Source organism: Festucalex cinctus, chromosome 7 (assembly GCF_051991245.1).
Source record: "Festucalex cinctus isolate MCC-2025b chromosome 7, RoL_Fcin_1.0, whole genome shotgun sequence".
Lineage (NCBI taxonomy): Eukaryota > Metazoa > Chordata > Actinopteri > Syngnathiformes > Syngnathidae > Festucalex > Festucalex cinctus.
This window is the reverse complement of record NC_135417.1, coordinates 7,382,164-7,396,419: the sequence shown is the minus strand read 5'-3', so window position 1 is coordinate 7,396,419 and position 14,256 is coordinate 7,382,164. Positions and strand designations below refer to the sequence as shown.

The following is a 14,256-nucleotide window of genomic DNA, read 5'->3' as shown; positions in this document are numbered from 1 at the left end:
ATTTTATTGTGGTCAGTAGGTGGCAGCAGAGTATAAGAGATAAGCCAGGGCCATGTTGCAACAAGCCGTTTTCCCCCACAGTTTTAAACAGATTTGTGAAACTTAGCTATAATCTAATTGTAATTGCTGCAAAACAGAAACAGATAGAAATATACTTTTTTTTTTTCCTGGTGACAAATGAGACTCTAATCTTTCTTTTGGTGGGTTCCAAGTTTTTAAAGCAATATTACACAATATTCTGTGGGCATTGCAAAAATCAGTCAAAATGCAGTAAAACAGTTGGGACCGAAGGGGACTGCTTCAATGAAAATGGCTGGGAGTGAATGAGGTTAAAAATAAATAAATAAATAAAAATAAAACATTAAAAAAAAGAAAGAAAGAAGGTCCAATCTTCCGTAGACTAGAAAGTTGCCTTTCTTAAAATGAATAAATAAATAAATAAATAAAATAAATAAATACAAATAAAAATAAAGTCTATGTTTTATTCAAAGCTGTTTTACTGTACTTCTCGTTGACTTTCTTGGAAACTTAAAAAAAACTAACTTACTTAAAAAACAAACAAACAAAAAAACCTCCACAATACGCCGCCACTAAAGTAGCACGTATGCGCATGAATTGAAAGGGCGCAGACTCCCAAGCAAGAAGTAATTGCTCACACTAACAGTAAATGGAAGCCTCCCACCTCCGCAGTCAAAACGCACACGCACGCACGGATTACGACGCACGAGCGTCTTTTCATCAACAGCAACTCGAAAAGCGACATGGAGAAGCTCGTACCGTTTGTCCTCCGCACACTCGTCCTCCTCATCTCATGGCTCGTCTCCCGCCTCAAAGACCCAAAACACACTTGTCTTTTTACACTTGACTCGTTTGGGGCGTGAGTGAGAGAGGAGTGATTTAGTGGGACATCTTGGTAGGGGAGGAGGAGGAGGAGGGAGCAAGTGTGGATGTGGATGACAGACAGGAGAGGCGACGGCACACACACTTGACTCGCAACGACAATTTGAGCACACTCAAACGCCAAAAAGAAGTTCAACTTCCTCTTCTTCCCTCCACTTCGAACATTTAGATTAGGGGTGGGAAGCTCTGGCTACCTCACGTTACGATACGATACGATACGATACGATACGATACAAGCCTCACGATAACGATTATCTCACGATATGACGATACCGCCATTATCGATATATTGCTCAGGTAATAAATCCACAATAATCTAATAATAATAATAATAATAATAATAATAATAAAAAGCAAGCTCATGAGTCTTCTTCGACTTGTGTCCATTTCCCTGCCACTCGTATGAGGTGCTCCCCCTAGCGGCCCACCAAATAATTGCTCAATAAGTCATGAACAATGGAGCCATTATAGCGGCTGGTTATGAACTACAAATATTGCGATACTTGCGTAGGCGTATTGGTAATATGTTGGGAGACAAAGTATGACGATTTATCACAATATCGATATATCGTCACACACCTAATTTACATCCTGCCAGGAGGAATTAAAAGAGACTCAAACATGGATTTGTTTTTTCTTCATGCTTCATCAAAATGTGTCCACGTTGCCCTCCTCTGACTAGGGCTGTCCTTGACTACTAATAATTGGCATCGGTATTGGCCCTGAAAAAAACATATCAGTGTATCGCTACATTTTTCATGCAGCAAAATAAGCAAACTCAATTCTTAATTGTAATTACATCTCCATAACCATTTATTGGATGGCGGTGCAAATTTTAATTAGCAGCTGATTGGTTTCAATTCAGATGAAAGCATATAATTCCATATGAAACTTATTGCATGTCTTTGCGATATGCATATTGCATGGGCCAATATCACGATATTGATATTTTTTCGATATATTGTGCAGCCCTAATTTAAACGATTATTTTTTTTGGTTAAAACAAGAAAATGTTTAAATATTTAAAAATATTTAGACAAATAAAATGATTTGAAACACTATGATTACATAAATTCATTTTGGGCCAAACAATATTTATTTAATTAGTCATTAGAAAAAAAAAAAAGTGCAAATATGTATATGTAAACAATTCAAATTTAAGATTAATAATCTTTTATTGTTGTTGACGATTATGCTGAATTTGTAATTGTGGAGCGGAATAATCAAAATTGTAATTGAATTTCCGCCCTATCTCTGACCTTAACAGAACTGGAGCATTAAGGTCCGCATGTGTGTGCATGCGTGTGCCTAAGTGTTTGAGAGCGACCATGTGCAGCACACTGTGGTCATAGTTCTAAGAACACATTACATTATTTATTTCGCTGGTACAGCTCATGCAACTATCCCACCACCAGACATCTTTCTTTTGGTAGGTTCCATGTTTTTATAGCGATAGAACACAAATTTGTGGGCCTTGCAAAATCAGTCAAAATCCAGTAAAACAGCCATGGGCGAAGGGTTTAGCTTCAGTCAAAATGGCTGCTGCGAGTGAGTGAGTGAGTTCATCATCATGACTACAACATTGATCAAAATAATTTTGATTCTCATTTGGGCCATAATAATGCTGCCCTAATATGTATTTGTTTTTATTTGACCTTGTTTTATTCTGCTGTCTGCAGCCAGATTGAGAATCTTAGCTGGATAAAATAACATTTCTTAAGAAATCATTTTTGTGTTGTAAATCATTTGAGGAGAGGATTTTGTGTGCGACGGTAAGACTTCTGCCACACGGGCCACAACAAAAGGAGAGATGAGGAAGTTGGGAAAAAGGAAGCGTCTGAGATTTTGAACGACATGAAGCACGTTCTTAGAAATCACACATGAAAAGTACGTTTACGGGGGAGGAGACGGGAGGAGTGGGCGTCGAGATGCTCGGGGGAGATAACGCCGAGAGGGGAGGCGAGCTTCAAAAAACGGGAAAGTCGAGTCGCGGGGGCCCTGCGACAAATCCGTGTCGGGGGGAGGAGACGTGAAACGAGAGCGCTCGGCAAAGAGTTGAGTTACAGGCCAAAAGAGTGAAGACGGGAAACAGAGAAGGGAGGGCGGCAACCGCCGCCATCAACGCAGACGCGCACATGGCCGCCGCCGAGCTAAACGTCTTGCCCGTAACAAGCACATCTTGGTTATTGTCATCGACAACTCTCGCACATTCTGGTCCCATCAAGTGTGTGGATATGTGGGCGAACCATATTTGACATGTAAAACAAAAAACTTGATTTCTCAGCTTGGTTTTGATTTGATGAGTGCAAACACAAATGACATCCTGCTTCAAGTGGGATGACTGTAGAAATGAATTAGACGCATTATTTGCAAGTGGTAGTTAGGAATGTGATGATATACCGATATCGCGATAAATTGTGATACTTTTGTCTCCCGATAGATAATCGATACGCCTACGCAAGTATTTGTAGTGAATATACAGCCACTATAACGGCTCAGTTGTTCGTTACTTATTGAGCAATTACTTGGCGGGAGCTGGGAGGGCGCTTCATAAGAGTGGCGGCGAAATGTACGGAAGTCTTCAGGCGAAGAAGACTCACAAGCTTACACTTCTGTCCAGCAACTGACTTGGGTTTGCACAGGTTTCTATGAAAAATATGTATGATATCTTCAATTTTAACATTTTGAAACACATTTAATGCTTAACTTATTGAAGCACATCATTTCTGAGGAATATTAATATTGATTTAATATCTAGGTAATTTTATTTGTTTACGTTTGTAATAAAATAAGACAGTTGCAAACATCTGCTTTTACTTTGAAAAACAATGACATATTTGATGATTTTCTGACAAATGTTACAAGCCAAACCACAAAATTGGTACACAATCAATTCTTTGTTTATGCATTTTCTGTACAAATTTAAATTGAATAAATGGATATAAATGAAAATGTTTTTGTATATTTTACTCTATTAATCAATTACTAAAATAATTGCCTAATTACTTTTTATTGGGTAGCCAACTTTGGACTGAAAATACAAACTAATGAAAATGTTATTTTAGTATAATCAACTCATTCAAACCCAAAACCGTGCAAGTAAGTTTTTAAATACTTTGTCCTTCACTCCCCCAAACGTATAAATAAGTTTTTTTCTATGCAACCACATACAGAAGGCTTTGATGCAGTTTATGACCTCAAGAGGTTGCTTAAAGCAATGGTAGTTATTACAAAGAGTGGCCAGCAGGCGGTCACAGAGTATAAGAGATCAGCCAGGGCCATATTGCAACAAGCTCTTTTTGCCAGTGTTTTTAACAGGAATGTTAATAATGATGAAACTTAGCTATATTTTAAGGCACCACTTCACAGAGTCCGTGTCATGATGACATTATTGAAGTTAAGTGAGGTTTTGAAGATGTTTTTCTTGCGATACTGTCAGACCTTAATTGCACAACGGATCTTGCGAATGCTGAGTTAATTCATGCTGGTCGCTTTCTTTGAACGTGAGTCATCCGTACGGTAAGTTCCTCCTTGCGGACACAATCCGCGGATTTACGGGAAGCGCGTTCTCCTTCCCGACTCGGCTGTCGTCGGCTGCGTGGGCCGACGACTCAGGCAGGTGTGACGTCAGTGTGATTTGTTTATTTGTTTATTTATTTTTCATTTTCCTAGCACTCGTCTTTTCAGGTTCATCGCGCCAGGCGCTCGGCCACCTTTAGCGAGTAAATGGAAACAAAACTGATCTGGATCAGTTAGTTGCGCGCGGAATTTATTTGTGTATGTGTGTTTATGTGAATGCGTGTGTTGTGTTTGCAACATGTTCACGTCGAATGAGTCGTCTGACTTGTGTTGGATGACACAATTTTCAATTAGTTTGAATTATTTCCTTGCGTAAAAAACACAGACAAAAACGAAGAATGCTATAATCATAGTTATCTTTAGCTATTGTAATGTTATCAACGGAAAATGCAGTTTCAGTTAGTTTTATTTTTTGAGCATTTTTGTTTTTATTTATTAACAAAATGTTTTTTTTCCAATTCGTTTGAATTATTTCCTTACATAAAAAACACTGACAAAAAACAAAGAATGCTATAATTATAGTCAGCTTGAGCTATTGTAATTTTATAAACGTAAAATGCAGTTCGTTAGTTTTTTTTTTTTAACTTCGTCAACAAAAGTTTTTTTTTTCCAATTAGTTTGAATTGTTTCCTTACGTTTAAAAAAAGTTGACAAAAAACAAATGCTATAATCACAGTTAGCTTTAACTACTGTAATTTTATAAACATAAAATGCAGTTCCAGTTAGTTTTATTTTTTCCAAGCATTTCTGTTTTTATTTCTTAACAAAAATACTTTTTTTTTCAATTAGTTTGAATTATTTCCTTACGTAAAAAACATTGACAAAAACGAAGAATGCTATAATCATAGTTAGCTTCAGCTACTGTAACGTTATCAACGCAAAATGCAGTTTGGTAGTTTTATTTTTTTTTTCAAGCATTTTTTATTCTATTTTGTGAAAAATTTATTTTCCAATTAGTCTGAATTATTTCCTTACGTAAAAAACACATTGACAAAAATGGAGAATGCTAGATAGCTTTAGCTAACTGTAATGATATCTACGTAAAATGCAGTTTCGGTGAGTTTTATTTTTGCAGTTGGACATCAAAACATCCAAATAACATAACGGTTGATATTGGAAGACGACAATATAAATATTACAAGGAAGCACCCTGACAATGTACAGTAAGAGTAATACAGATATTTCCCACCCACAAGCAATGAAAAAGGGTATTTTTCTTCCTCCGACGGGGGACAACGTGCATCTCGGCTGGAGTTCCCCTTTGACATGTGACATAAAAAATGGTGGGGGGGGGGGGTCACTTTCAACCGTGGGGGGTGTCTCGCTTGCTCACCGCGTCGGGCTCTTTCTCTCCTCTCACTTTCTCTGAAGCCAACCTCCTTATGATAAGCGAGCGACGCTCTCTTACTCGAAGAGTTGAATCACGAGCAAAACGGCGGAGGAGTGACACGAGCGCGCCGGTCCGCAACGCGGGTTTGGCAGGCGGTGACCTCCGAGGCTGCGACGGCGCCCCGTGACTGAAAATGAGGAAATGGCACACGCACAACTTCCTCTATTGACTCACATCGAGTGGGGGCAAGACTCAACTGTATCACGGTGGACTGAATCAACACGCACGCACACACAAGCGCCACCTGTTGAGAATGCGTCACTTAGTAGGAATGGATGAGTTGAAAAGATGAGAAACAAATTAGCGTTAATTTTATCCGCCATTTTTAAATTTAGTCTCAGTTTTAGTCCAGTTTCAATCACGCTTGTTTGTTATTAACAGTTAGTCAACCTCATCACGGTTTTATTTAGTCATTTTTAGTCAACTATAAATCTAACATTTTAGTCTTTATTTTAGTCCGAGTAAACATCATTTTATTTGTCTGGTTTTAGTCAACAAAAACTTGTTATATATATTTTTGTCAGGACAAGCCCTGTATATTTTTTTTGTCAGCAGAAATGTTCAACATTATTTAACATAAAAATGTTCTCTCATCTTTTTGATAAAAAAAACAATTTGACCAGTGTTAATTTCATCAACAAAAACTACGTAAAAATTATTTTGTCAACACACTTTTCCCCGGACTAAAACTAGACTAGATTCAAACGAGTGTTGTTCCGCTACCATTTTTTGGCCCCCGATACCGATACCCAGCTTTGCAGTATCGGCCGATACCGATACCATACCGATACTTAAGGTTTTTTTTCCTCAACATGAAAAAGCTGTACTGCTATTGGTGCCAAACCTAACAGGAAGTCCGCCATTTGGATTTTATTTTGGGAATTATGCATCATTTTTGGCCTTTTTCATGAAACTTTGCACACACAAGGCATGGCAAAAAACATTTACAATTTAGACTGTTCTCATCCTATGACACAGTACCCCAACACGCCAGTACCCAGCGGCAAAGGTTGCGAGGGCCCTTTAGAGCTGTTCGCAGCTCTAGTTATTGTTTAGCTTTTGCTGACGAAATTAACACTAGAACAAATGTTCGACCTGTTTAAATGACTGTGAAAGAAGAGCTAAAATCTTCACCTTCCTTTTAACACAAGATCATCCTGAGAAACAGGAAATGATGTCAACCTCACAACTGGAGCTATTTTTAGACGCATGTCCATGAATGTGTGCGCGTTGGTAGAACTCCTCCATCACTTCGCCACGCCACAGACACATGGTAGTCACCAGTCAGACTCCGGCAGGCCCATGGTCACATGATTTGTTATACAAACGCGTGCACGCACACACACAAGCTTTTACTCAATGGCAAGTTCAACACACACAGTAATGTCATTGAGTTTCTTATTTTTCTTGGAATGTGAGGTTTTCCATTCATTCACGCTACGCATATCAATTGATGCATTATCATTTGGGATATGATTGTCGATAACATTTGAAAGCAAGTGAGGCAAAAAGGTTTCAAGGAGAACAAAATGACATCATCTTGGTGACGTCAAGCTTCAGCATTAATCTAAACAATACAACATTTGCCAGGAAACAGGGGTTCAGAACAGTCAGGGGTTTTCCCTTCTTTTTAAAAATAATACTAAAACAATTCATTGATAATTACATTTCGGCAGTGTTGAAATATTCCCACCACTATGAGGACCAAAACTTCCAAAATTCAAAATATATAAATAAAAGACTAAAAGAGAAAATAAAAATGGATATTAAAAAATAGATATATAATTCCAAAATTAAATGCATATATATATATTTATTTATTTATTTATTTAATTTATTTTTGTTCTTTTTATTACCTTATATTATTACCTACCCTCTAATAACTAATAATAATTAGTCATTATGTAGAAATACAACACAGTTTTAGTCTGAACCACCCCTAATATTTAAATTGCTTCCACGCATGCAGATGGGGGCGAGTGAGAGGACTCAAACCATACTTACTTATTCGCATATTAGCTAAATGCAAGGCTTTTTATACTTCCTATATAAAGCCTCATGGATCATTAAAGTTGAGCGTCCACTACCAATAAAAAGTACAAGTGTACTTTTTGGCTCAATTCCTGGAGCGCCTTTTAAAAAGCTGAGAGCTTGGACTGCCCTCAAACCACACAGGAGTTAACTTCCAGGCCGCCTATGAAATATTCACGCGCTCCACCACTTTGTCCATCTCCACATGCTGGGCTGGGGTGTTTTTTTTTGTTTTTTTTTTCCTCCCTCCCTCCAGAAAGCCCTGCTCCTACGGCAGAAGACCCGCCTACTCGGCTTTGCCACAATGGTTGCATTATGCTAGCATAAACATTGGGACAGGTACGTTTCTTTTTATTGTTTTAATTTTATTTGTATAGGAACAATTTGTTTGCATATACATATGATAGGAAGAAGAAGAGGAAGAAGAAGAGGAAGAGGAAGAAGAGGAAGACTAGATAAGTACATGTACTTCATCCTACTCCTTGAACATGTAAATTATGGAATTTATTGTTGACAAATTTTCCTTTCTTCCTTTAAATGTTTATTTTAATTTAACTTGTTTGTTTTTTTGTTACACTTGTAATGTTTTTATGTTTAGATGTTCAAAACCAATCAACCAAACCATAACTACAGGTAAGGATAAGAAAGAGGGGAATCAAACTACCACCATTACTATCTTTCACAAAATTGTAACACACAACTGTACTCCCCCGAACCCCCCACCCACCCTAAATATTTCCAGATATGAGTGAAGTCAAAACAATGTGTTAAAAAAAAAAAAAAAATAAAAAAAAAAAAAAAAATAAAAAAAACAGACACAAGATGGATCTACAATCGTTTGGATTGATGTAACACTAGTATGCTTATCATTGCACCGCATCATAACCAAGAGTTGCTTCTACAATTCTGATCACCATATTTAGCTACAAATTCATGCACGACAGGGCCAAAACATTAGACATGCTTCCAACAATTATATGAACCAACTAGTCAACTTTACCACTGTGCAATTAATTAGATTAATCACCAAAGACGTTTTGGCAATAAGGACAAGGCGCAGAAAAAGCCCTAAATCTCCACGTCACCTGTCAGCAAATTCACCAAATACCCGAGAAAAGACAGACAGAGACGGAATTGGACCTCGATACAAAACAGAAAATGGAAAATTAATGATCTTTCTTCGCCACAAGAGAAAAGTTGTTACTTGTTTAATTATAAATGTATGCTAATTTGCATCTTTACGCATATAGAAAAGCTCCACAGTATATAAAAACATATTTGTTAGTCGCAGATGATAGTTAGGACACCGCTGTCTTACTTTCAAGAATTGGTGTTCAAGATTTACAAGTTCCGACTGTCTGTGAGGCCATGAAGGTATCAGAATGTGATTGGTTGAGCAAGTCCTGGTAGTGTTTACTTCAATTTCAATTTAAAAAAAAAAATGGCCTCATCAATTAATCGTTGACTTCACATTACGCAATTCAAATTAAAACAAAAAACGGAAAATATATATAAAAATGAAAATATATTGAAATGAAACAAACATGCTCCTCTGTGTTTATCATTTTTCTTTTCAAGCACACTTGAAAAAGACACCTCAACGACACTCTAGTAGTTGTGGAGTGATTCCAAAGCAGCCTCACATGACATTTTGTGAAGATGTGGCACAACATGAAAATTAACCACTTTAGTAGTAATCATGAGAGACTCCTACCTGCAGTCCATAAAAAGCGGAGAAAATGGCTTTGTTTTCCGTCTCGCTCCCTTTTGTTGTCCTGCCACCTGAAAGGAATACATCAAATTCAGTTTGAGCAGATTTAATCATTACTTTGAGCTCTATTAAATCCCATAAAAAGGGACTTCAAATCAAGAATGTGCTGAGTGTACAATTGTACACTCACTCTCACATGATACGTCGACAATTTAGCATGGAGGGAGGGATTGGAGAAGTGGTGCGGGGGGTGGGGGGTCCTAGTAAAAGAAGCCAGCCACATCCTGTAACATCTTAAGAGATATTATCAGTTGGGTAGGCCTTTCGAAGCCGTTTTTGTTTCATATTTAGCCTATTTTTCACGATATGTTTCACTTCAGTAGAAGATCTAGGTCGCACTGGAGAAAGTGCAATCTGATTCACTCCTCATATGATGATGATGATGATGATGAAGTGTCATAAATGGAAGGAAGCAGGCGAGCGCAGAGGTCAAGCCGGGACAAGCGGGAAGCAGAGATGAAGCAGATGTCCAATTATCCTGGGCCGCGATTTCAAAAACGTCACACTTTGGATGGGCGCGAGAGTCGACTCTACTGTTCGGTTTGTAACCCTCCCACGCTGTATAGCAAAATCCAGCATTTACCTTCCAACTACCAATAGATGACCACGTAAATTATTTGTGCCATTCTGGGTATCCACGCGTTCCTGCGGGCGCCATTTCGTTAGTGTTTTGGGGATTTTGCACTTTACAGCAACTGCTGCTGAGATCCACTTTCTAATATTTTTTACCTGAGCTGACACGAGGAAGTCAAGTGAGGTGGTATAATCGCACCTGCATGGGCGTCTCTCCACTCAACCAAACAAGTCGTGTGTATGTGTGTGTGTGCGCCCATCGCAGGGGAAACCAAACCCAAGCCAGTCGAGCTCGTTGGGCCGGTCTGTCAGAGGGGCGAGCCAGCCTCATCTTACCTCTGCGATCACACACCCACACACAAACGAGCCCACTTGCATGCCACCAGGCCTCCCCACCCCTTCAAGCATGCACCAGTGCACAAAACACATGCAGGGTGCGTCCTTGTTCTTGAAGAGGAGAGTGATGATGAGGATGATGATGGTGAAGAGAGAGAGACCACGCACTGACGTGACACAGTATGGCAAATCCCCCCCCAGGTAGGTAATGTGCGTGTGAGGCAGGTTAGCTTTTGGATATCAGCCCACGTCTTCTATAATTAGAAAGCACACAAATGGACTCCACGACCCCTCTCTCTCTCTATCTTTCGAGCGCTCACCTGGTTGACACATGTATGTTCCAAACTCTCACGCAACACGGCCGCTACCGTGAAATAGAAAATGGACCTGTGACGTGGTTCGCGAGTCCTCCGGTGACCCCGTTCGGAAGCTCGAGGAGGAGGGGGAGGGGGGGGGGGGTAACAGGCGCGGACATATACATACAGTATATCAACACATACACAAATAAATGTATGCAAACACAAGCAAAGTGTTACGAGTTGAAATGTTAGCACTCACCTGTGTCACCTGTCCCGTGACTCGTCGCCTCCCACCCACTCACTCACTCACTCACTCACTTCCTGGTTCGCATCGACCCGAAATGTCACCGTCTTCTTCCTCGTCTTTTTTTTTTTTTCAATCAATAAATAAATAAAGTCCACTCGTGATGCTCCACAGCCTTCACTTTGTGTCCCAAGTTGGTCCCACGGTGTCGTCTCCACCACACTCACTCCACACGAGTCCACACACCGCCGCCGCCGGTCAACCACTCCTCCTCCACCCCCCTTCGCCGGTGACAACTGCCTCCTCTCCTCTGGGCCGCTCCAACTCCTCCGGCTCCGCCTTCCGAGAACCAGGAAGCGGCTTGGCCTACTTAACGCCCAGGAAGGCACCGATTGGCTTCGGCGACGTCGGAGAGGAGCGCGCCGCCGGTGGTGGGCAGGACACTTGGGGAAAGAAGAAGGAAGGACGACGGAGGAGGGGGGGGGGGGGGGGGGTCGGGGGTCGACCGATAAACCGGCGGCGGGAAGAAGGCAGGTGGGTGGGATTGAAGCATCAGGTGGGTGGGTGGTCTAATCAAAACGACCTTTGAAAAAAAAAAAAAAAAAAAAAAACAGCTTCCCTTTTACCAGATATTACAATGTTTTACTAAACTTCATTTAAAATTGTAAGACCAACATCAAATGCGAAGTATCAGTTAGAGGACACATGCAGCTGTTGGCAAACAACATTTATTTACCAACAAAAATACTAAAAAACATGTATTACGTTCATATTTATGCAGTAATGTGAGTGTCCCATAGGCTGTAGCCAATGTTTTATTTTAGCGAACTAAAACTAAAGAAAAAAACTCAAAATAAATTCATCAAAGAATTTCGTTAACAAAATAAAACTAACTGAAACTATATTTTATGTTTACAAAAAAAAATAGAATTACAGCAAAAATGTCATTTGTTTCAGTCTTTTGTAATTAATTTAATGCATGAGTATTTGGAGATGATTTTAAGTCGATTTATTTTTATATTAACCGAAATGTGAAAGTTTGTCGCACAGAAGTTACGTCATATAGCTGCAGCCAATAGAAAAGCACCTTCAGATGATGCCGCAGCCATGTTTTTTTTTTTTAAATATTGCGCACAAGTAATACACATTAAAAAATAGTTTACAGGTAAAATGATTATGGACATTTTTTTTCTTCTTTCTGTTTCAAAGATCAATACTAGGGATGTAACCATATCCAAATATGACGATACGATATTATCACAATATTGTGGGGAGGTTGGTGATTTTTAAAAATGTATATACCACCTACAATCTCTAATAAAAATATTGAGGCGCTTACTTGTTAATATGCACGCACACATTGAGTTCCTCCACATATTGACTCGCTTCACAAGCATATTACGTTCTCCTTCATCTAACCATAAACGTGGATTTTAAACATAGAAGGGCCAAAACATCCCTAATGAAAATTACATTTCACTACAATACTAGCCACCAGAGGCTGCTAGAACTGCACAAATGGAAATCAACCTGATTTTTTTTTTTTTTTAACAGACGTGTTGCGTTTAAATATCGTGAACATGACGATGACGATATTGCCCTTATCGTTACATCCATAAGTTACCAATTATGTCTTTATTTTAACAACTATTGACCACTTTGTATCTAAAGTGTTGAAAATGGCTTGCTCTCTGACGATGCAATGTTAATGGATGAAGAAACATGCCATTTTTTTAAATCTCCTGGGAAGTGATTATTTTGCAGGTTGAATATTATTATAATAAATATTTGTGTAGGATATTTCAAGATTATTATAATCTTGAAAATATCCAACTTTATATGTAAAATATATACTGCATTTGTCTTGAAAATATCTTAATATACACTTGGTAGGCAGTGAGATTAACTGTAATATTTTTGGGATACGTTGGGAATAAAATGCATAGATAGCAGCAGGTTAAAAAGACTGCTCAGACTCTTGTGATTTATCTCCGATAAGACATATATTTAAGTATACATAGGGGAAGAAATGTTCTATTTTGAAGCATTGAGATACATGCAGACAAGTGCGAATCTGTTTGAAGTGGTTTTGAGTGGGAATCTCTGCTTTTTCTTTCGAAGTTTGAATCCTCCATCTATTTCCCTCCTTTTTGGTGGGTTCCAAAGTCAAGATGCAGGAAGTGGTGAGCTCCACCTACCCGCTTTTTTTAATTTATTTTTTTTAAACCGCCCACCTCCCCTCTTTACCCCCAAATCTCTGCACGTTCTGTGCTTGTTGTGCTCTTACCAAACTCTTGTTTCAGCCCAACACCAAAGTGACATCAACAAGTTGCATTATTCCTTTTCTAGAGAATATTATGTCATATTTTGCTAAGCTGTTGTTCTGTAGGTCGACTCCTTTTGCTTTTGAGTGACTGTAACAAAGGCCATTTGTTTTTCGTTATTTGCTCGTGTCACTTTGCTAAGCAAAACTGAAATAAATACTGCACAAACTTTCGCCTGCTTCTGCCTGTCTAAAATGTACTTTCCCCAAAAATATAAATGGGTAATAATTTCCAGGGAGTGCAGACAGTGGAAGCCCGTGTTGGTTAATGAAAACTTGTCACACTTGGCAACAGTAACTAGAGGGACAGCCAGGTGCTAGCAAAAGGTCACTTAAAGTGAGTAAGTGGTTTGCCAGGGGTATTTGCCCCACGCTGCGAATGAGGCCCACAGGTAACAAAAAAAAAAAAAAAAAAAAAAAAAAAAAAAAAAAAAAAAACTCACCAGTGATGACACATTGTAATTTCCTAGGAATGTCATATAATTTATCATTTGAAATCGTAAACATTTGCATGATTAAAGGGATATTTGATTCATTGAGCCATTTTCAGCAGTAAAAAATGAATATTTTGTCTATAATTAATGTGGTAACTACATTATTTTTTATGTACAATTAATACCCTTTAAAAAGTAATTTTTTTATTTGCGTCAACTGATGATGACATCACCTGTGCTGAGGAAGTCGGTAACGACCAATCATGGCTCAGTTTACCGACCAAACCCAGAAAACAGGGGAGCCATGATTGGTCGTTACCTACTTCCTTATCACAGGTGATGTCATCATCAATCGACAGCAAGTAGAAAAACCCCC

General features: G+C 38.8%; 1 protein-coding gene across 2 annotated transcripts in view; it reads right to left on the bottom strand.

Annotated features, from left to right (window-relative positions):
- zbtb7b (zinc finger and BTB domain containing 7B) overlaps window positions 1–11,006 on the bottom strand; it is a 32,133-nt gene extending 21,127 nt beyond the window's left edge. For both annotated transcript variants that reach the window (XR_013284201.1, XM_077526052.1), the window contains exons 1-2: window positions 10,901–11,006; window positions 9,615–9,682 (exon numbers count right to left, since the gene is read on the bottom strand). Coding sequence is in view for 1 of the 2 variants with exons in the window: in XM_077526052.1 (XP_077382178.1) it covers window positions 9,615–9,682; window positions 10,901–10,913 (81 nt within the window). In the remaining variant the exon portion in view is untranslated. The remainder of the gene's footprint in view (window positions 1–9,614; window positions 9,683–10,900) is intronic.
- Between the last annotated feature and the right edge of the window lie 3,250 nt (window positions 11,007–14,256).